This window comes from Poecilia mexicana, unplaced genomic scaffold, assembly GCF_051168715.1.
Source record: "Poecilia mexicana isolate PSO_F unplaced genomic scaffold, ASM5116871v1 scaffold_18, whole genome shotgun sequence".
Classification (NCBI taxonomy): Eukaryota; Metazoa; Chordata; class Actinopteri; order Cyprinodontiformes; family Poeciliidae; genus Poecilia; species Poecilia mexicana.
In genome coordinates, this window is record NW_028263387.1 from 25,486,469 (window position 1) to 25,508,648 (window position 22,180).

The window sequence follows — 22,180 nt, forward strand, 5'->3', positions numbered from 1 at the left end:
GGGGCAGTTTCCTCCATATCACACTGATGTGTGTAGAACCACTAAACTGGGCACAAACTACCAATAGTCTTTGAAAGTTTTTACCAGTTCAGCCAATGAAGAGCAGTTCTCTGTGAACTTTTCATAGCATCTCATTTTGCTGTACCTTATTGTTTGTAACTGCAGCATGAATAGCATCTCTTTGATCCAGCTGTCAGAAGCAAGTGGGTTTTTTTTTACTTCCACATAGCAAAGAAAGTGAAAAGTTCTTTGTTATAATGTGATATTTAAATTGTAACAACTACTGCAGGATACTATCAAGACAGAACAACACAAAGTCAGAATAAACCACACCATCTTGTTTTGATTGCTCAAAGTTTTATTCTTGCTAAGCCAAAGAACAGAAGAAAGTTTTGCTTAGATGATCCTTTATTATAACTCATTCAGTCTGATCTGATTACAGAGAGACAATCCAGCTGCTGTTTGCTTGTCGCTTCATTCCTTAGGTTGCATTAAAGACAGAAATGATATGAAGAAAAGATGCAGAAATATCTTTTGGTTTTTTTATGAAGGTGCAAAAAGGCAGGTAAACAGAAACTCCTAGCATTCATCCTCCACTGGTTCTGTTTTACACATCTGGCCTCTTTGGGAACCTCAGCGTGGACAGGATTTCTTGACGCAGACAGAAGGCTTCTTGGCAGAACACTCTGTGTCATCCCAACACTTGCCAGCTAGGAGCAACACAACAGATTAGTCAAACATCATATATAGAAAACGCTAAATGACCTAACACTATATCATAAAAATGTTTGGAAAGGATGATGAACTCAAGCTTTTAGCAAGTACACTTGGTCATTATCAGGAATATCTGTCCTAAACTGAATGACTTGGGTAAAATGTAAACTTCTGGTATCACTGTATTTACCTCAACTGAAAAGTTTACATGCAGAGTATAGGCGCTTTTCCAGTAGACCGAATTTAACCGGTTTGGTCTCAGTCTGCCTCGGCTAGATCCGTTTTCCATCAGCAAACCCGGCGTGTACTAGCAGCATTGAGCAGGGTAGGCACTGAAACTGTTTGACATCTGACCACAATCGTTGATTGGCTCATGATTTATATCACTGAAAACAGCATTCAGCATTTACCCATGAACATGCAGTCTGCTATCAGAGAGCTGCCCAGTACGTAGTACTTCAAATACACATGTGGTAACTTTTGCAGAAGAATGACTCTGAAATACAGACAGTGATAAAGAAGAGAGAAGCAGAGCAGCTGCTTTCTGACGGAGCTGCTGTTTTCTGCTGACAGTGTGAAACACCAGAACTACATAGTATTAATTAGTGATGTGAATTTTATTTTTCTTTTGGATTAGAAAATAATAATAATAAAGTTTATGCGTTGCTATTGGTTCACACCTTTTGACTGCCTAAATCTAAAAGGTTGGACATTAAAAAATACAAAGTGCCAGAATGTAATTATATTTTTATGCATAGCAAAATAATGATCTGAGCTTTATCTTTATGTTTGTGCCAGTAATAAATTTCCATGAGACAAAATTAAATAGCTGGGTTTATTTTAGTCCATCAGAACCAGAACCTTCATTGCTGAGTGTGCACTCCTGCCCACAATAGTGAGGAGCAGAGTGTATAATGGAAAAGCTCAGTCTGGTGTAGAACCGAACCGCACTTTAACCGGCTAGAGAGAAACTTCATTCATGTTGCTAACTAAAAAGAAAACAAACAAAAAAAACAGACATATGATATTTCCTTTTACCTGAATAGTTCATCTGTAAACACTCCTGTTTCCGTGTCAAATTATCAGGCTGTTTGGGACACCAGTTTGTGAACCGCAAAGCACTCCCATCACTCCACAACCATGTTCTGTCCTGAAAGACAGTGTTCAGTAGATGACATTTAGGTGTTTTACAAAATGCATAAAATAAATTTAAATAAAATGAAGCAGACTGGCAAAAATACCTCCTGTGCATCAGAGCCTCCAATCCATGTTTCCTTGGTCTCGTAACCTGCTGCAAGTATCAGACCCTGAATTTGACGGTACTCTTTAATGTTGCGAACTGAAGCAAGGTTTGCCCCCATGGACAGACAGTTTTTCTACAGATAAAAACATAAAAATTATCTGAAGAAGTAGCTGGGCTTTAATTAAAAGTGGTGAAATGAAAGAGAGCAAAAGAAAATAGAACATTGTTGTTGGAAATCACCTCGGCTTTAGCCCAAGTCATGGGTTTAGCAACAAAGATGAAGCAGCGACCGTTGATTTGACTCCAGTGACAAGGACAAGAAAAAGATTTCTCTTGCAAGACGATGCGTTCTGATGACAAACAAATGGAGATTTTCAGTCAAGAGGTACATGTCAGGGTGCATCAATCGCAATCTTTAAAAAGCCTGACCGGTTGATTCTGGCTAACTGATTTTTTTCATTTGTCATTCAAATATTGCTAAATATAGTAAAAAGGTCTCAGAGTTGGCAACAGATGAGTGCCTGTTTTTAAATGCAAACAGTAGAGTGACCATTGTTTACTGCAAATGATGCAACATTTATTAAAACAGATAAATCCCTCAATGACGAGAAATAACCCAGTTACACTTGTGCAGACCAAAAGCATGATGTTTGTACTTTGCAAGGAGTAGTGAAGACATGAAGTTAATAAATATTTTAAATATTCTGAAGAAAAGGTACGTGCTATGTTTTAGTAAAGTATACTACAAGAAGATATCTTGTATGGATATCTTACTTATTAGAGTCGGGGTTCCAAACATTCACACTTACACCCACTAGTCTTTATGAGCACAATAATAGTTGTGACTACTTTAAACAGGGGTTAGTGTTTTAAACTGTTTTTATCTCTGTTTTAGTCAGTTTGTGGTGGGTTTGTATTTAACAAATACTCACTGTGACCACTGGTAAGAGCCATCATGGAGAAAACAAGGAGGAACACAGCCAACAACTTCATGATGGAGACGATGCAGAGTTACAATCTGAAGATGAAACAAAAATAAATTATTCATGTTAAAAAAATTCAGTGTTGGTAAAAAAAAAAAAAAGATGAGTATAAATTTGATTAGCAAACCTGATGAAGAATGATCTGTCTTCTCAACCAGCACCTTCAGCCTTCTCTGTAGAATCACAGGGTACTTATAGAGCTTCTGATGTTGCCCCAGAAAGGGGAAATGACACAGATAGAAATTCAACAAAACTGCACCCTTTGAACAGATCTAGTTCACACCTTGCCTCATCATTCACCATTGACCAAAACCACACCTTGTCTTTGTGTTTGTCATGGTTGTGACAGTTGCAGCATGAAGTGTTTGGTAATGGAGCTACACCAACATTAGCTCAAAGTGTAGCAACTAAAGCCTATACTTTAATGCTACAGGTTGATAACTTCTTGTTGGTAGGTTTTTTACACTTGTTCACAACTGACAAGTCCCAAAATATATTTTTCAGTTAAAATACTCTTTCATTATTGTTCGTTCCTGTTTATTTGTGCAGTCTCTGGGTTGCTGGTGTCTCTAGTGGGCATTGGGGCCAGGCAGGTAGACCTGGAAAGGTCACCAGTCCATCACAGGACAACACAAACACACAGGACATGAAACCATCCACGCTCATAGACACATAGGGACAGTTTCGAGTGACCTTTTGACCTAACATTCATATTTAGATGGTCAGAGGAAGCCAGGATACCCAGAGAGAACAAACCAATCCCATCATCTACTCTACTGTGCTGCCCACCAAGAAACACAAAAAGATTAAAATAGAATAAAAACATGTTCAATTGATAAAATTTAGTTTAAATTTGCTTAATAATCTGGTCTTAGGTGAGAAAACCGTGTCTAAGATGCAATCAGACTACAAATGAAGAACTGTCATTTTGGTTTCTTCACTTTCTTTTACAAGCTGCTAAGTCATCCTTACTAAGGTCTACGCTATGTGGTATCTAAACATGCATATTCAAAAAGTTCATGAACCTACATGAAAACTACATTTTAAGTTTTAGTTATATTCTGTGATGGTTTCAAAAATATTAACTTCCAAAATGAATCAGCCAGCCATAAACCTCTCAGTCACCTCCCCTTCCTACGTAGCAAACCAGAATAAGACGGTGTTGGCAGTAAAACTGAGCTTCAGATATAGAAAAGGAATGGAGTATTTAGCAACACTAAAGCCCTTCATGGATAGTCCAAGTTTAGCTTCCAAAAATCTAAAATATAATGGAAAGCCAAACCTTTGATCATAACATTTTAATTTAGTAGCGATATATAAAACATAAACACATTTTTACATGAAATGACATGGCACAATTACTGGCACCCTCTGCTGTTCATACCTTGTACTGCACCCTCCTGCAGAACAAACACTAATTCTTGTCTTACAACATTTTTCTAGTTTTAAACATAGATGAACTATTGAGGCTTTACCTTCATACAATCTCTTCTGGCTCACATCTGAGTATTTCCTGGACTGCAGGTTAAATCCTGACCTCGATGTCTCAGACGGGATTTTCTTCGTCAATAAAGGAAATCAAGGAATGCCTGGATTTATACAGTGATTAAATTACAAACAGGTGAACGATTGAATGTTTTTGCTAGCTTTTTGTAGCACTTGAATTTATTTAGGATTTAGATGGCTCAACATAAATGCACTCTACATATAAATCCAATGGATCCCTGGCATCCACTGGGATTAGAGACCAGAGTCGGCCATGAGCTCAGATCCACACGTTTGAGATCTCCTCTAAAAATGTTTTTAGCTGCCATTTTAATAGTTCAAATGCCACATATGTATATTTTTTCAAATAACCTAAAGGAGTAAAATATAGTCCATTAACCTACTAACAAAACATAAAAAAAGCAACCCCGTATTCAATCTCTCTGAGAGAATGAAACCCAAAAAAGAGAGAAAACAAATATAAATAAATGTGTATAAAAATTTATACATTTGTTAAGATAGAAAAAGGCGGCAAAGGGGCATTTACCTCCATAGTACACAGATATGATTTGAAGCCATCAAATTGGGCACAATCTACCAATAGTCTTTGAAAAGTTTTACCAATTCAGCCAATGAAGACCAGGTCTGTGAAGTTTTCATAGCATCTCATTTTGCTGTGGCTTATTTTTTCTAACTGCAGCATGAATAGCATCTCTTTGATCCAGCTGTCAACAGCAAGTGGGGTTTGTTAAACTTTCACTGGAGAAGATTGAGTCTGTGAGCCGTTAATGAGGCAAATGCTGTTGCTTTAAGTTTGTGTTTAAGTAACAAACTTCTAGTGGGAAGATCCAAAAGACCCCTACATGGGGGAAACTTTCAACCAGGCAAACCTTCAGGACAACAAAGGAATCACTTTTCCCAAAAGTTGTTTAATAGTTGACAGTTACAAATTATATGATCTACAATAGGTTTGTCTGCATGGCATCTCAGACGGACTGGGGTACATTCTAGAAAGTTTACCGTTAGAGCATTAGACGATAACCGTCTAATTTTTCTGAATCATGAAATATGTTTGAAATATTTTTCTTTGTGTAGGGATTCAGTGCAAGTATCACATCTGTGACATTTTATATGGGCGAAGATGGGAGAGGAAAATGTTTGCTGGCAAAAACTTAAAAGTTGTATAAATCTAAAAAAAGTAATTTGTATGCGAACATAAAATGTACAATAAAAAATTTTTTATGCAAGAACAATAAAATAGTAAAATTTGTACAGAAATACTACATATTAAGAATGTGAAAAGTTCCTTATAATGTGATATTTATATTGTAATAACTAGTCCATGATAGTGTTAAATAGAACAACACAAAGTCAGAATAAACCACACATTGTCTTGTTTTGATTGCTCAAAGTTTTATTCTTGCTAAGCCAAAGAACAGAAGAAAGTTTTGCTAAGATGATCCTTTATTATAACTCATTCAGTCTGATCTGATTACAGAGAGACAATCCAGCTGCTGTTTGCTTGTCGCTTCATTCCTTAGGTTGCATTAAAGAGAGAAATAGTATGAAGAAAAGATGCAGAAATATCTTTTGGTTTTCTTAGGAAGGTGCAGAAAGGCAGGTAAACAGAAACTCCTAGCATTCATCCTCCACTGGTTCTGTTTTACACATCAGGCCTCTTTGGGAACCTCAACGTCTTCTGAGTCTCTTGGCGCAGACAGAAGGCCGACTGTGATTACACCACAAGTCATCCCAGCACTTTGCACCTAAAAGCAAGAGAATAAATATGAGTCGAACATCAAAAAATGAATATAAACTCCTGCTGTTGATGCAGTAAATGTACAGTTAAAACCAGATATTTACATTCACCAAATGATACACAATTTTTATCTTGTCTTTAGTTAAATATGTTCAAACTTCTCTTCTTTTAGGTCTTTTAGAATTACCTGAAATTACTTCTTTTCAGAAAACTAAACTATTTGAGAGACCATTTTTGTAATTTTCTTCAAATACAGAAGTTTACACATTTTGGTGAGAAAACCTAAATGTATGTAAACATTTAGGTTCATACAGTTTTAAAGACAATTATCCCTGATACTGGCCAAAATGTATGAAAACACCTGAATGAGAAGAAAGTCACAAAATGAATTTCTAACAAATATTCTTAAGTTTTTCCTCACAATTTCCCAAATAGAAATAATTTTAGTAATTCTAGCCGACCGACATAAAACAGAAGTTTTGTCTGATTTAACTTCTGATGTGTTTGTACAAAATGCAGAGTAAATAAGCTTTTCACCCACAAGCCATTTATTAACTGAAAAAACAGACGTGATATTTTTTTTACCTGAATAGTTCATCTGCAAACAGTGCTGGCTGCCTCCACCATTATTAGGCTCTCCTGGACACCAGTTTGTGTACCTCATAGGACTTCCATCGCTCCACAACCAGGTTCTCTCCTAGAATCGTGTTCAGAAGATGACACATTTCATTCAGTGTTTCATAAAATAACAAATAAAGTGTAGTGGCTAAAGTACCTGCTGTGCATCAGAGCCTCCAAGCCATGCTTCTCTGGAATTACGACTTGCTGCAGTTATCAGAGCCTGAACCCGGCGGTACTCGTATCCGTTGTGAACTGATGCAAGGTTTGCTCCCATGGACAGACAGTTTTTCTACAGAGAAACACATGAGAATTTTCTGAGGTATTAGCTGGGTTTTGTTAAAATAAAAGAGATCAAATGAACATAAGAGAACAGTTTTGTTGGAAATCACCTCAGCATTCGCCCAAGTCATTGGTGTGGCAACATAGCGAAAGCAGCGACCGTTGATTTTAGTCCAGCCAGGAGGACACGGCTTGTAAGCCAGGTAGCAGATACGTCGGAATCCTGACCAACAAATACAGACTTCCAGTGAAGAGGCGTACGTCAGCGGTGAACCGACTCCAGTTTTCTGGCTGACCAACATTTAAAAAGTCTGACCTGCTGATTCCTATTTTAGCTGGAACTGATTTTTTCTTTTGTCTGAAATGTTGCTAAATATACCAAGAAAGTCACTGTGGTGGCAACAGATGGGCGACTTTGTTTAATGAAAATGAGCAGACATGACCTGCTGGGCAGGTTTTTCACTCAAACCTTTTTCATGGCAGAGCAGAAGAGGACAGTGGTTGATCTTTAGCCCTGAGCTGAGGTGGATAAGATCGGTTTCATCTGTATCAACAGATCAAAGATCTCCCAAAATTAAGGAAACTGATGCTGATTTATCAGTGAGCCCTAGTGTGTGTGTGGCGTTAGTCTTAATGTAACTCCCTCAATGACAGGAAAACCTGTGACTCTTGTGCAAATCAGCAGAGCCATAATCTGGAGCAGCTGTAGATACTTTAACCTGGAGTTAGTTTGTGTTTCTGTGTTTTAGTAACTTAACCAGGGCTTCATAATGAATAAATACTCACTGCAAATCTTGAACCTGAGGCCACTGGTCAGAGCCATCATGGAGAAAACAAGAAGGAACACAGCCAACAACTTCATGATGGAGATGGAGTGATGAGGCACGCTGAAGGCAAACTGAAATAAAGCATACATGTTAATAAAATTCAAACATGTTGATAAAAAGATGAGCAGAAATTTGATCAGCAAACCTGATGAAGGATGATCTGTCTTCTTAGCCAGGAGGAACCTTCTACCTTCACTGCAGAATCACTGGATACTTATAGAGCTTCTGATCTTGACACAACATGAGGAAATGACACAGATAAAAATTCCACAAAAATGCTCTCTGTGACCAGGTCTAGTTCATACCTTGCCTCATCATTCAGCATTGACCAAAACCAAACCTCATTTTTGTGCTTGTCATGGATGTGACGGTTGCAGCAACGAAGGTTCTTAGAAATGTTGTTCCACGAACATTAACTTAAAGTGTAGCGACTAAGGCCTGCACTTTAATACGCCTGGTTGTTAACTTCTTGTTGGTAGCCTTTGTTTTTTTGTGCTGCTTTTTCAGAGGTCAAAGTGTAAATCTTTGCTTCCACCTACAATCATAAATGCTATTTATTTTCCTTGGAATGTATAGCGTTTATGAACACTATGCACAGGGCGTGCGCGGACTCCACATGTACTTTCCATGGACATTTGAGACGTAATACTGACTGCCTATTTTCTTGTGACGAATTCCTTTATTTCTCACAATCCTAATGGAAACTGGTTGGATGCCTAGCTCTGTTTCTTCTCCATCCGGAAAGCCTCAGCTTCAGCATGGGACAAAGTGGCAGTCACATCATCGTCCTGCAAAGTCAGCGAGCCGCTGCTGAGTCAGCACAGCATCCGGCTCTGCATGGCAGCAGCAGGCTGCGATGAAATGAACTGCAATCAAATGGAATCTGTTCATAATGAGTTTAGTTTATTATGTTCCAAAAGCACAATATTGGTTGACGTAATAATTTTAAATCTACATGTGCAGCCATCATAAACGAGCATGTACCCGGTCAGTGCTAGAGACCTTCTCAGAGAAAAGGTTTTCATATTGGAAATGAATTTAGTCGAAGTTTGTAGATTTTTTTAAAGTTGTAATTTTAATAAAACCTGCAGAGGTTGCTGAGAAGGTCAGCTTCAGGTGACAAAACAAGCTACCAGGCAAGGAAACATGCATGGTTACTCTCCTCATCAGATATCAGGTAAACATCTAAAATAATTGTTTACTGTTCTTCACTACTCCCATTAAACGCTCCACCACTGTCTGTTCCTGTTTGTTAGTGCAGCCTGTGGGTTGCTGGTGTCTCCAGTGGGCATTGGGGCCAGGCAGGTAGACCCTGGAAAGGTCACCAGTCCATCACAGGACAACACAAACACACAGGACATGAAACCATCCATGCTCATAGACACATAGGGACAGTTTACATCAGGGGTCTCAAACTCATTTCACCCGGGGACCGTTGGAGACAGAGTCTGGGTGAGGCTGGGCCGCATAAAGGATTCCACAAAAAAACATTTAAACAATATCCTCAAAGGTCATCAACATTTAATTATTTCTCCAGTACATGAACTGCAGGCTTTGGCTTTGACAAAGACATGATGAGGGTGAGACAAAATTTAGTTTATTCCACATGGCGTTGCTCTTGTTCTATGTTTCACATTAGTCTTTAGCCAGCTAGCAACGTATGGAGAATGTCTCGACGCGTGACGTCATTACAGCTTCTACTTGTCACAACAGCGCGGCGGATGATGAGCAGTAGCAGTCGCCTTTCTCTGCGTTTGATCGTGGCATTTGTTAAGGGTATAAAGTACCGGAATGGCAACTGTAGGGAAGGAAAACTGGTACCAGACTGGTCCATCATCCGCCACACTTGTTACAAGCATGGTGTGCATGAAGTCAGTGTAGCTTAGCCTAGCACCGAATGTCAGCCATGACAAGGAACGGCGGGCAGGACTTCCTTCAGAGGTCCGCTCACCCTGTGTGCCGCACTAATATTATGCTTTCATGTCACGGTGGGGCCACGAGACATCGTGCTGCAGGACGCAACTGGCCCGCAGGCTGCGAGAATGAGACCTCTGCTTTAGAGTGACCTAACATTCAATGTTGGACTGTCAGAGGAAGCCAGAATACCCAGAGAGAAGGAAACGATCCCATCAACTACTCTACTGTGCTATCCAGGACACAACATAAAAAGGTTTAAATACAATAAAAACATATCCCACTGGTAAAATGTAGTTTACATTTTCCTAATTTGATAAAAAAAAGAGTCTTAGGTTAAAAAAGATGCCCTAGATTAAATCAGAATATAAATGAACTGTCATTTTGTGTTTCTTCACCTTCTCAGGGTTTTACAAGCTGCTAAGTCATCCTTACTAAGGTCTACACTATGTGGTATCTACACATGAATATTCAAAAAGTTCATGAATCTACATGAAAACTACATTTTAAGTTTTAGTTATATTCTGTGATGTTTTCAAAAATATTAACTTCCAAAATGAATCAGCCAGTCATAAACCTCTCAGTCACCTTCCCTTCCTACGTAACAAACCAGAATAAGACGGTGTTGGCAGTAAAACAGTTCTGTTGGGAAAGTTTCTGTCTGGTTTTAGAGCCCATCACTGCACTGACAGCAGTAAAAGTCATTAATGATTCTCTGATGACCTAAGATAATGGACTTGTGTCTCTACTTGTCCTGTTAGATCTCAGTTCTGCTTCTGGTCCAGTGGATCACAATATTCTCTTGAACAGGCTGAAGAAGCTACAGGAAGTTTGAGCTGTCTGTGTTGAAGTCTGATACACTGAATGATTTGGAGAAACTTTGTGGGATTGTTGGTTTGTCATTCTGGCTGAAAGCTGAATGTTGTTGAGATCTTCATTGTCCTGGTGAATCGTCCTTTTTGCTGACAGGTCTCTGAGATTTTCAGCTTCTTGTTCATCCTTCCTTCAGTGATCTCCATCTCATCATTCACACCTGAAGCTCAGCTCATGCTGGTACTAGTTGCTACTCTTATGTCTGATTAGATCTTTGCCAGTGATCTTTTCACTGAGCTTCAGATATACAAAGGAATGGAGTATTTAGCAACACTAAAGCCGTTCATGGATAGTCCAAGTTTAGCTTCCAAAAATCTAAAATATAATGGAAAGCCAAACCTTTGATCATAACATTTTAATTTAGTAGCGATATATAAAACATAAACACATTTTTACATGAAATGACATGGCACAATTACTGGCACCCTCTGCTGTTCATACCTTGTACTGCACCCTCCTGCAGAACAAACACTAATTCTTGTCTTATAACATTTCTCTAGTTTTAAACATAGATGAACTATTGAGGCTTTACCTTCATACAATCTCTTCTGGCTCACATCTGAGTATTTCTCCTGGACTGCAGGTCAAATCCTGACCTCGATGTCTCAGACGGGATTTTCTTTGTCAATAAAGGAAATCAAGGAATGCCTTGATTTATACAGTGATTAAATTACAAACAGGTGAACGATTCAGTGTTTTTGCTAGCTTTTTGTAGCACTTGAATTTATTTAGGATTTAGATGGCTCAATATAAATGCACACTACATATAAATCCAATGGATCCCTGGTATCCACTGGGATTAGAGACCAGAGTCGGCCATAAGCTCAGATCCACACGTTTGAGATCTCCTCTAAAAATGTTTTTAGCTGCCAATTTAATAGTTCAAATGCCACATATGTATATTTTTCAAATAACCTAAAGGGGTAAAATATAATCCAGTAACATACTAACAATACATAAACAAAGCAACCCCGTATTCAGTCTCTCTGAGAGAATGAAACCCAAAAAAGAGAGAAAATAAATAATATAAATGAATGTGTATAAAAATTTATACATTTGTTAAGGTAGAAAAAGGGGGCAAAGGGGCATTTACCTCCATAGTACACAGATATGGTTTGAAGCCACCAAATTGGGCACAATCTACCAATAGTCTTTGAAAAGTTTTACCAATTCAGCCAATGAAGACCAGGTCTGTGAATTTTTCATAGCATCTCATTTTGCTGTACCTTATTTTTTCTAACTGCAGCATGAATAGCATCTCTTTGATCCAGCTGTCAACAGCAAGTGGGGTTTGTTAAACTTTCACTGGAGAAGATTGAGTCTGTGAGCCGTTAATGAGGCAAATGCTGTTGCTTTAAGTTTGTGTTTAAGTAACAAACTTCTAGTGGGAAGATCCAAAAGACCCCTACATGGGGGAAACTTTCAACCAGGCAAACCTTCAGGACAACAAAGGAATCACTTTTCCCAAAAGTTGTTTAATAGTTGACAGTTACAAATTATATGATCTACAATAGGTTTGTCTGCATGGCATCTCAGACGGACTGGGGTACATTCTAGAAAGTTTACCGTTAGAGCATTAGACGATAACCGTCTAATTTTTCTGAATCATGAAATATGTTTGAAATATTTTTCTTTGTGTAGGGATTCAGTGCAAGTATCACATCTGTGACATTTTATATGGGCGAAGAGGGGAGAGGAAAATGTTTGCTGGCAAAAACTTAAAGTTGTATAAATCTAAAAAAAAGTAATTTGTATGTGAACATGAAATGTACAATAAAACATTTTTTATGCAAGAACAATAAAATAGTCAAATTTGTACAGAAATACTATATATTAAGAATGTGAAAAGTTTGTTATAATGTGATATTTATATTGTAATAACTAGTCCATGATAGTGTTAAATAGAACAACACAAAGTCAGAATAAACCACACATTGTCTTGTTTTGATTGCTCAAAGTTTTATTCTTGCTAAGCCAAAGAACAGAAGAAAGTTTTGCTCAGATGATCCTTTATTATAACTCATTCAGTCTGATCTGATTACAGAGAGACAATCCAGCTGCCGTTTGCTTGTCGCTTCATTCCTTAGGTTGCATTAAAGAGAGAAATAGTATGAAGAAAAGATGCAGAAATATCTTTTGGGTTTTCTATGAAGGTGCAAAAAGGCAGGTAAACAGAAACTCCTAGCATTCATCCTCCACTGGTTCTGTTTTACACATCAGGCCTCTTTGGGAACCTCAACGTCTTCTGAGTCTCTTGGCGCAGACAGAAGGCCGACTGTGATTACACCACAAGTCATCCCAGCACTTTGCACCTAAAAGCAAGAGAATAAATATGAGTCGAACATCAAAAACTGAATATAAACTCCTGCTGTTGATGCAGTAAATGTACAGTTAAAACCAGATATTTACATTCACCAAATGATACACAATTTTGATCTTGTCTTCAGTTAAATATGTTCAAACTTCTCTTTTTTTAGATCTTTAAGAATTACCTTAAATTATTTCTTTTCAGAAAACTAAACTATTTGAGAGACCATTTTTGTAATTTTCTTCAAATACAGAAGTTTACACATTTTGGTGAGAAAACCTAAATGTATGTAAACATTTAGGTTCATACAGTTTTAAAGACAATTATCCCTGATACTGGCCAAAATGTATGAAAACATCTGAATGAGAAGAAAGTCACAAAATGAATCTCTAACAAATATTCTTAAGTTTTTCCTCACAATTTCCCAAATAGAAATAATTTAAGTAATTCTAGCCGACTGAAAATAATAGCAGTTTTGTCTGATTTAACTTCTGATGTGTTTGTACAAAATGTGGGTGAAAATAAGCTTTTCACCCACAAGCCATTTATTAACTGAAAAAACAGACTTTTGTGATATTTTCTTTACCTGACCAGTTCATCTGCAAACAGTGCTGGCTGCGTCGAGCATTATCAGGCTGCCCTCGACACCAGTTTGTGTACCTCATAGGACTTCCATCGCTCCACAACCAGGTTTTCTCCTAGAATCGTGTTCAGTAGATGACACATTTCATTCAGTGTTTCACAAAATACGTAACAAATAAAGTGTAGTGGCTAAAGTACCTGCTGTGCATCAGAGCCTCCAAGCCATGCTTCTCTGGAATTACGACTTGCTGCACGTATCAGAGCCTGAACCCGGCGGTACTCGTACGCGTTGCGAACTGATGCAAGGTTTGCTCCCATGGACAGACAGTTTTTCTACAGAGAAACACATGAGAATTTTCTGAGGTATTAGCTGGGTTTTGTTAAAATAAAAGAGATCAAATGAACATAAGAGAACAGTTTTGTTGGAAATCACCTCAGCATTCGCCCAAGTCATTGGTGTGGCAACATAGCGAAAGCAGCGACCGTTGATTCTAGTCCAGCCACGAGGACACGGCCTATAAACCGGGTAGCAGATACGTCGGAATCCTGACCAACAAATACAGACTTCCAGTCAAGAGGTGTTCGTCAGTGGTGAACCGACTCCAGGTTTCTGGCTGATCAACATTTATAAAGCTTAACCTGCTGATTCCTATTTTAGCTGGAACTGATTTTTTCTTTCGTCTGAAATGTTGCTAATATACCAAGAAAGTCACTGTGTTGGCAACAGATGGGCGACTTTGTTTAATGAAAATGAGCAGACATGACCTGCTGGGCAGGTTTTTCAGTCAAACCTTTTTCATGGCAGAGCAGAAGAGGACAGTGGTTGATCTTTAGCCCTGAGCTGAGGTGGATAAGATCGGTTTCATCTGTATCAACAGATCAAAGATCTCCCAAAATTAAGGAGACTGACGCTGATTTATCAGTGAGCCCTAGTGTGTGTGTGGCGTTAGTCTTAATGTAACTCCCTCAATGACAGGAAAACCTGTGACTCTTGTGCAAATCAGCAGAGCCATAATCTGGAGCAGCTGTAGATACTTTAACCTGGAGTTAGTTTGTGTTTCTGTGTTTTAGTAACTTAACCAGGGCTTCATAATGAATAAATACTCACTGCAAATCTTGAACCTGAGGCCACTGGTCAGAGCCATCATGGAGAAAACAAGAAGGAACACAGCCAACAACTTCATGATGGAGATGGAGTGATGAGGCACGCTGAAGGCAAACTGAAATAAAGCATACATGTTAATAAAATTCAAACATGTTGATAAAAAGATGAGCAGAAATTTGATCAGCAAACCTGATGAAGGATGATCTGTCTTCTTAGCCAGGAGGAACCTTCTACCTTCACTGCAGAATCACTGGATACTTATAGAGCTTCTGATGTTGCCACAACATGAGGAAATGATACAGGTAAAAAGTTCCTCAGAACTGCTCTCCATAACCAGGTCTAGTTCATACCTTACCTCATCATTCAGCATTGACCAAAACCAAACCTCATTTTTGTGCTTGTCATGGATGTGACGGTTGCAGCAACGAAGGTTCTTAGTAATGTTGTTCCACAAACATTAACCGAAATTGTAGCGACTAAGGCCTGCACTTTAATGCGCCTGGTTGTTAACTTCTTCTTGGTAGCCTTTGTTTTTTTGTGCAGTTTTTTCAAAGGTCAAAGTGTAAATCTTTGCTTCCACCTACAATCATAAATGCTATTTATTTTCCTTGGAATGTATAGTGTTTATGAACACTATGCACAGGGTGTGCGCGGACTCCACATGTACTTTCCATGAACATTTGAGACGTAATACTGACTGCCTATTTTCTTGTGACGAATTCCTTTATTTCTCACAATCCATCCGCCACACTTGTTACAAGCATGGTGTGCATTAAGTCCGTGTAGCTTAGCCTAACACCGATCGTCAGCCATGACAAGGAACGGCGGGCAGGACTTCCTTCAGAGGTCCGCTCACCCTGTGTGCCGCACTAATATTATGCTTTCATGTCACGGTGGGGCCACGAGACATCGTGCTGCGGGACGCAACTGGCCCGCAGGCTGCGAGAATGAGACCTCTGCTTTAGAGTGACCTAACATTCAATGTTGGACTGTCAGAGGAAGCCAGAATACCCAGAGAGAAGGAAACAATCCCATCAACTACTCTACTGTGCTATCCAGGACACAACATAAAAAGGTTTAAATACAATAAAAACATATCCCACTGGTAAAATGTAGTTTACATTTTCCTAATTTGCTAAAAAAAAAAGTCTTAGGTTAAAAAAGATGCCCTAGATTAAATCAGAATATAAATGAACTGTCATTTTGTGTTTCTTCACCTTCTCAGGGTTTTACAAGCTGCTAAGTCATCCTTACTAAGGTCTACACTATGTGGTATCTAAACATGAATATTCATATCGTTCATGAATCCGTTGCAAAAACTGCAGTTTGAATTTCACTTATATATTTTTCCATGCTTTCAAAAATACTAACTTCCAAAATGAATCAGCCAGTCATAAACCTCTCAGTCACCTCCCCTTCCTACGTAACACACCAGAATAAGATGGTGTTGACATGAAACCATCCACGCTCATAGACACATAGGGACAGTTTCGAGTGACCTTTTGACCTAACATTCATATTTAGATGGTCAGAGGAAGCCAGGATACCCAGAGAGAACAAACCAATCCCATCATCTACTCTACTGTGCAGCCCACCAAGAAACACAAAAAGATTAAAATAGAATAAAAACATGTTCAATTGATAAAATTTAGTTTAAATTTGCTTAATAATCTGGTCTTAGGTGAGAAAACCCTGTCTAAGATACAATCAGACTACAAATGAAGAACTGTCATTTTGGTTTCTTCACTTTCTTTTACAAATTGCTAAGTCATCCTTACTAAGGTCTACACTATGTGGTATCTAAACATGCGTATTCAAAAAGTTCATGAACCTACATGAAAACTACATTTTAAGTTTTAGTTATATTCTGTGATGTTTTCAAAAATATTAACTTACAAAATGAATCAGCCAGTCATAAACCTCTCAGTCACCTTCCCTTCCTACGTAACAAACCAGAATAAGACGGTGTTGGCAGTAAAACAGTTCTGTTGGGAAAGTTTCTGTCTGGTTTTAGAGCCCATCACTGCACTGACAGCAGTAAAAGTCATTAATGATTCTCTGATGACCTAAGATAAAGGACTTGTGTCTCTACTTGTCCTGTTAGATCTCAGTTCTGCTTCTGGTCCAGTGGATCACAATATTCTCGTGAACAGGCTGAAGAAGCTGCAGGAAGTTTGAGCTGTCTGTGTTGATGTCTGATACACTGAATGATTTGGAGAAACTTTGTGGGATTTTTGTTTTGTCATTCTGGCTGAAAGCTGAATGTTGTTGATCTTCATTGTCCTGGTGAATCGTCCATTTTGCTGACAGGTCTCTGAGATTTTCAGCTTCTTGTTCGTCCTTCCTTCAGTGATCTCCATCTCAACATTCACACCTGAAGCTCAGCTCATGCTGGTACTAGTTGCTACTCTTATGTCTGATTAGATCTTTGCCAGTGATCTTTTCACTGAGCTTCAGATATACAAAGGAATGGAGTATTTAGCAACACTAAAGCCCTTCATGGATAGTCCAAGTTTAGCTTCTAAAAATCTAAAATATAATGGAAAGCCAAACCTTTGATCATAACATTTTAATTTAGTAGCGATATATAAAACATAAACACATTTTTACATGAAATGACATGGCACAATTACTGGCACCCTCTGCTGTTCATACCTTGTACTGCACCCTCCTGCAGAACAAACACTAATTCTTGTCTTATAACATTTCTCTAGTTTTAAACATAGATGAACTATTGAGGCTTTACCTTCATACAATCTCTTCTGGCTCACATCTGAGTATTTCCTGGACTGCAGGTTAAATCCTGATCTTGATGTCTCAGACGGGATTTTCTTCGTCAATAAAGGAAATCAAGGAATGCCTGGATTTATACAGTGATTAAATTACAAACAGGTGAACGATTGAATGTTTTTGCTAGCTTTTTGTAGCACTTGAATTTATTTAGGATTTAGATGGCTCAACATAAATGCACACTACATATAAATCCAATGGATCCCTGGTATCCACTGGGATTAGAGACCAGAGTCGGCCATGAGCTCAGATCCACACGTTTGAGATCTCCTCTAAAAATGTTTTTAGCTGCCATTTTAATAGTTCAAATGCCACAAATGCCTTAATATGCATTTTAACTCTGCATTACTTTCATTCCAACTTTCATATAATCAAAACAAGAGCCCAAAGACTTTGTAGGGGTCCTCATGTAGGACTCCTTCATGGGAAAAAGCTGTTGCTTCAGGCAAACCTTCTGGACAACGAAGGAAGAAGTTTTCTCAAAAGCTGTTTAATAGTTGACACCAAAATATATGATCTACAGTAGCTTTGTCTGCATGGTATCTCAAACAGACTGGGGTACATTCTAGAAAGTTTATTAGAGCAATGCAGATGATATAAAACCTTGAATTGTATGAGACACTGTCCAGTGCAGATAGAGGAGGTGTGAATACTTCCAGGCAGCGTTGCCAGAACCCCTCAGTAATCTCTCATCCAGATTCTGTTCCCAAGATATTCTTGTCTTCACCCATTGCGAAGGATTATTGTTCTGAATCATGAAATATATTTCTGAAATATTTTTTTTTGCATTGGGATTGACAAAACTTAAAAGTTGTATAAATTTAAAAAAGTGAAATGTACAAGAAAACATCTTTTTGATGCTTGAACAATAAAATAGTCACATTTGTACAGAAATACTATATATTAAAAATGTAAAATGTTCTTTGCTACAATGTGATATTTATATTGTAATAACTAGTGCATGATGTTGTTAAACAGAACATCACAAAGTCAGAATAAACCACACATTGTCTTGTTTTGATTCCTCAAAGTTTTATTCTTGCTAAGCCAAAGAACAGAAGAAAGTTTTGCTAAGATGATCCTTTATTATAACTCATTCAGTCTGATCTGATTACAGAGAGACAATCCAGCTGCTGTTTGCTTGTCGCTTCATTCCTTAGGTTGCATTAAAGAGAGAAATATGAAGAAAAGATGCAGAAATATATTTTGGGTTTTCTATGGAGGTGCAAAAAGGCAGGTAAACAGAAACTCCTAGCATTCATCCTCCACTGGTTCTGTTTTACACATCAGGCCTCTTTGGGAACCTCAACGTCTTCTGAGTCTCTTGGCGCAGACAGAAGGCCGACTGTGATTACACCACAAGTCATCCCAGCACTTTGCACCTAAAAGCAAGAGAATAAATATGAGTCGAACATCACGTACTGCAAACCCTGAAGTGACCGACGCAGTATTATGAAAATGATTGGAAAGGATGATGAAATAAACCTTCTTGACACAAAAAATGAATATAATATTGTGTTTGTTAAAAATATACACAATTTGTATCTTTTCTGAAGGTAATTAAGTACTAATTTCTCTCTTTTTTAGGTCAGATTTATTAGAATGATTTATTTTTGATACATACCAGAAAAGTAAACCAGAATATTTTTTGAAAGACCATTTTTGTAATTTTCTTCAAATTCAGAATTTTACACACATTTTGGTCATAAAACCTTTAGGTTCATACAGTTAAAAAGACAATTATTCCTGATTCTGATCAAAATGCATATAAACATCTGAATGAAAAGACAATTACAAATCTCAAAGAAATAATCTCGCAGTTTAGGAAATGGAAATAATTTTAGTAATTCTAGCCGACATAAAACAGAAGTTTTGTCTGATTTAACTTTTGATGTGTGTGTACAAAATGTCTACATGCAGAGTTTTTCACCCACAAGCCCTTTTATTAACTGAAAAAACAGACGTGATATTTTCTTTACCTGACCAGTTCATCTGCAAACAGTGCTGGCTGTGTCCTGCATTATCAGGCTGCCCTCGACACCAGTTTGTGTACCTCATAGGACTTCCATCGCTCCACAACCAGGTTCTCTCCTAGAATCATGTTCAGTAGATGACACATTTCATTCAGTGGTTCACAAAATACATAACAAATAAAGTGTAGTGGCTAAAGTACCTGCTGTGCATCAGAGCCTCCAAGCCATGCTTCTCTGCAGCTACAAGTTGCTGCACGTATCAGAGCCTGAACCCGGCGGTACTCGTACGCGTTGTGAACTGATGCAAGGTTTGCTCCCATGGACAGACAGTTTTTCTACAAAGAAAGAGACAATGGTGGAGTGTTTAATGAGAATAGTGAAGAACAGTAAACAATTATTTTAGCCCTTTTCTGAGGGGTTGGGTTTTGTTAATCAAGAACAGTGAAATAAAAGATAGCAAAAAAGAAAATAAGAGAACATTTTTCTTGGAAATCACCTCAGCATTCGCCCAAGTCATTGGTGTGGCAACATAGCGAAAGCAGCGACTGTTGATTTTAGTCCAGCCAGGAGGACAGATCTTTAAAATCGGCAAGTGAAATCGCCCTGATGACAAACAAATGGAGACTTCCAGTCAAGAGGTGTAAGTCAGAGGTGCACAGATTCCTGTTTTCTGGCTGATTGTTTAAAAAGTCTGACCTACCCAGTCCGAGTTTAGCTGAAACAGATATTTTTTTTTGTCTGACAAATAAACTTTTTTGCTACATATAGTAATAAACTCACTGATTTGGCAACAGATGGGTGACCCTTGTTAATGAAAATGACCTGCTGGGCAGGTCTGTCAGTCAAACCTCTCTCAATCAGACCAGAAGAGAACAGTGGTTGATCTTTAGACCTCTGCTGAGGTAGATAAGAGACGTGGAGAAGATCGGTTTCATCTGTAAATATCAATTGATCCCCAATCTCCCAAAGTTAAGAAAATTGGGGCCGATTTATCAGCACACCCCTTGTGTATGTGGCATAAGTATTAATGATGATAGAACATTACATTTATTAACAAAAAGATAAATCCCTCAATGACAATAAATAACCCAGTGACACTTTGCAAGGAGCAGTGAAGACATTAAAATAATAAATCTATGAAATATACTGAAGAAAAAGTATTTATGTTTTAGTAAACTATACTACAAGAAGATATGTCATATTTACTGTGGATCAGAATTGGGGATCCAAGCAGTCACACTTAGGAAATAAGAAAACAATGACAAAAACACTAAATAATGTTTACCAGCAGAGCCATAATCTGGAGCAGCTGTAGACACTTTAACCTGGAGTTAGTTTGTGTTTCTGTGTTTTAGTAACTTAACCAGGGCTTTATAATGAATAAATACTCACCGTGATGGATGATACGGAGACCACTGGTCAGAGCCATCATGGAGAAAACAAGAAGGAACACAGCCAACAACTTCATGATGGAGATGGAGTGATGAGGCACGCTGAAGGCAAATTGAAATAAAGCATACATGTTAATAAAATTCAAACATGTTGATAAAAAGATGAGCAGAAATTTGATCAGCAAACCTGATGAAGGATGATCTGTCTTCTTAGCCAGGAGGAACCTTCTGCCTTCACTGCAGAATCACTGGATACTTATAGAGCTTCTGATGTTGCCACAACATGAGGAAATGACACAGATAAAAATTCCACAAAAATGCTCTCTGTGACCAGGTCTAGTTCATACCTTGCCTCATCATTCAGCATTGACCAAAACCAAACCTCATTTTTGTGCCCGTCATGGATGTGACGGTTGCAGCAACGAAGGTTCTTAGAAATGTTGTTCCACGAACATTAACCGAAATTGTAGCGACTAAGGCCTGCACTTTAATGCGCCTGGTTGTTAACTTCTTGTTGGTAGCCTTTGTTTTTTTGTGCAGTTTTTTCAAAGGTCAAAGTGCAAATCTTTGCTTCCACCTACAATCATAAATGCTATTTATTTTCCTTATAGTGTATGTTTATCATTGAATTTCCACTTAGAACCAAAAGGGAAGATAAACTTAACCCTTGTGTTTACAAATGGGCTCCATCCGATGCCACACCCATATCACTTGTATCATTTGCCTCAGTCCTCGCAGGCACAAAGGTTAAGGCCCCACATACGTGTGCATAGTGTCAAATCTTTGTGAGCTGGCTGGACTCTGAACGTATTGTCCATGGACATTTGAGACTTCACACTTGACCATTCTGACTGCCTAATTTCTTGTGACAAATTCCTTTATTTCTCACAATCCTAATGAAAACTAGCGAGTTTGATGAGCTAGTTGGGCACTTAGCTCTGTTTCTTCTCCATCCGGGAAGCCTCAGCTTAAGTGCGGGACAGAAAAGAGCGGTCACATCATCATCACCGTCATCATCACATAAAGTCAGCGAGCCGCTGCTGAATGTAGCACCCTGCTGTGCATGGCGGCTGTGGAGCAGCAGCAGGCTGTGATGAAATGAGCTGCAATCATAATAAGTTTAGTTTATTATGTTCCAAAAGCACAATTGTGGTTGACGTAATAATTTTAAATCTACATGTGCAGCCATCATAAACGAGCATTGTCATGAGGCGTGTGGTTGGTGGTGAGGAGATGACGCCGAGACCCAGGTAAGATGATGAGTGAGAAGAGTTTAATGATGATGATGCTCGGTACACAGTCCAGGAAAGGCAGCACGGCAGAAACAAGCATG

General features: G+C 38.4%; 5 protein-coding genes across 7 annotated transcripts in view; all 5 read right to left on the reverse strand.

Moving 5' to 3' along the window:
* Positions 1 to 22,180, reverse strand: part of LOC148154337 (ladderlectin-like) — a 78,540-nt gene that overhangs the window by 30,479 nt on the left and 25,881 nt on the right. The window lies entirely within an intron of this gene.
* On the reverse strand, positions 338 to 3,221 carry LOC106912497 (type-2 ice-structuring protein-like). Its single transcript, XM_014979322.2, has 6 exons — positions 3,068 to 3,221; positions 2,890 to 2,975; positions 2,198 to 2,307; positions 1,956 to 2,090; positions 1,753 to 1,864; positions 338 to 710 (listed from the first exon to the last, which is right to left on the reverse strand). Exons 2-6 carry the CDS (start codon positions 2,948 to 2,950, stop codon positions 634 to 636), a joined length of 495 nt encoding a protein of 164 aa, XP_014834808.2. The 5' UTR covers positions 2,951 to 2,975; positions 3,068 to 3,221; the 3' UTR covers positions 338 to 633.
* LOC106912498 (ladderlectin-like) lies at positions 5,814 to 8,213 on the reverse strand. 2 transcript variants are annotated; one of them, XM_088015804.1, is made up of 6 exons: positions 8,057 to 8,213; positions 7,871 to 7,971; positions 7,195 to 7,307; positions 6,960 to 7,094; positions 6,770 to 6,881; positions 5,814 to 6,191 (listed from the first exon to the last, which is right to left on the reverse strand). In XM_088015804.1, the coding sequence occupies exons 2-6, from the start codon at positions 7,944 to 7,946 to the stop codon at positions 6,115 to 6,117; spliced, it is 513 nt and encodes a 170-aa protein (XP_087871930.1). In that variant the 5' UTR covers positions 7,947 to 7,971; positions 8,057 to 8,213; the 3' UTR covers positions 5,814 to 6,114. The 2 variants fall into 2 exon arrangements, with proteins under 2 accessions (XP_087871930.1, XP_087871929.1); XM_088015803.1 differs by having other exon boundaries at positions 7,871 to 7,982; positions 8,057 to 8,203.
* Positions 12,633 to 15,038, reverse strand: LOC106909581 (type-2 ice-structuring protein-like). Its single transcript, XM_088015806.1, has 6 exons — positions 14,883 to 15,038; positions 14,697 to 14,808; positions 14,022 to 14,134; positions 13,787 to 13,921; positions 13,593 to 13,704; positions 12,633 to 13,010 (listed from the first exon to the last, which is right to left on the reverse strand). Exons 2-6 carry the CDS (start codon positions 14,770 to 14,772, stop codon positions 12,934 to 12,936), a joined length of 513 nt encoding a protein of 170 aa, XP_087871932.1. The 5' UTR covers positions 14,773 to 14,808; positions 14,883 to 15,038; the 3' UTR covers positions 12,633 to 12,933.
* LOC148154339 (ladderlectin-like) lies at positions 18,491 to 21,185 on the reverse strand. Of its 2 annotated transcripts, XM_088015808.1 has the most exons (6): positions 21,035 to 21,185; positions 20,849 to 20,949; positions 19,953 to 20,059; positions 19,657 to 19,791; positions 19,463 to 19,574; positions 18,491 to 18,865 (listed from the first exon to the last, which is right to left on the reverse strand). In XM_088015808.1, the coding sequence occupies exons 2-6, from the start codon at positions 20,922 to 20,924 to the stop codon at positions 18,789 to 18,791; spliced, it is 507 nt and encodes a 168-aa protein (XP_087871934.1). In that variant the 5' UTR covers positions 20,925 to 20,949; positions 21,035 to 21,185; the 3' UTR covers positions 18,491 to 18,788. The 2 variants fall into 2 exon arrangements, with proteins under 2 accessions (XP_087871934.1, XP_087871935.1); XM_088015809.1 differs by lacking the exon at positions 21,035 to 21,185 and having other exon boundaries at positions 20,849 to 20,960.

Coding starts and splice junctions, on each gene's coding strand:
- LOC148154339 (XM_088015808.1), bottom strand. CDS start 20,924: ATGAAGTTGTTGGCTGTGTTCCTTCTTGTTTTCTCCATGATGGCTCTG. Junction 19,575..19,656: donor GAGGCTCTGATGCACAGCAG/GTACTTTAGCCA, acceptor ACATGATTCTAG/GAGAGAACCTGGTTGTGGAG. Junction 18,866..19,462: donor TTTGCAGATGAACTGGTCAG/GTAAAGAAAATA, acceptor TCTTGCTTTTAG/GTGCAAAGTGCTGGGATGAC.
- LOC106909581 (XM_088015806.1), bottom strand. CDS start 14,772: ATGAAGTTGTTGGCTGTGTTCCTTCTTGTTTTCTCCATGATGGCTCTG. Junction 13,922..14,021: donor TGACTTGGGCGAATGCTGAG/GTGATTTCCAAC, acceptor GTTTCTCTGTAG/AAAAACTGTCTGTCCATGGG. Junction 13,705..13,786: donor GAGGCTCTGATGCACAGCAG/GTACTTTAGCCA, acceptor ACACGATTCTAG/GAGAAAACCTGGTTGTGGAG.
- LOC106912498 (XM_088015804.1), bottom strand. CDS start 7,946: ATGAAGTTGTTGGCTGTGTTCCTTCTTGTTTTCTCCATGATGGCTCTG. Junction 7,095..7,194: donor TGACTTGGGCGAATGCTGAG/GTGATTTCCAAC, acceptor GTTTCTCTGTAG/AAAAACTGTCTGTCCATGGG. Junction 6,192..6,769: donor TTTGCAGATGAACTATTCAG/GTAAAAAAAATA, acceptor TCTTGCTTTTAG/GTGCAAAGTGCTGGGATGAC.
- LOC106912497 (XM_014979322.2), bottom strand. CDS start 2,950: ATGAAGTTGTTGGCTGTGTTCCTCCTTGTTTTCTCCATGATGGCTCTT. Junction 2,308..2,889: donor GGCTCTTACCAGTGGTCACA/GTGAGTATTTGT, acceptor GTTTGTCATCAG/AACGCATCGTCTTGCAAGAG. Junction 711..1,752: donor TTTACAGATGAACTATTCAG/GTAAAAGGAAAT, acceptor TGTTGCTCCTAG/CTGGCAAGTGTTGGGATGAC.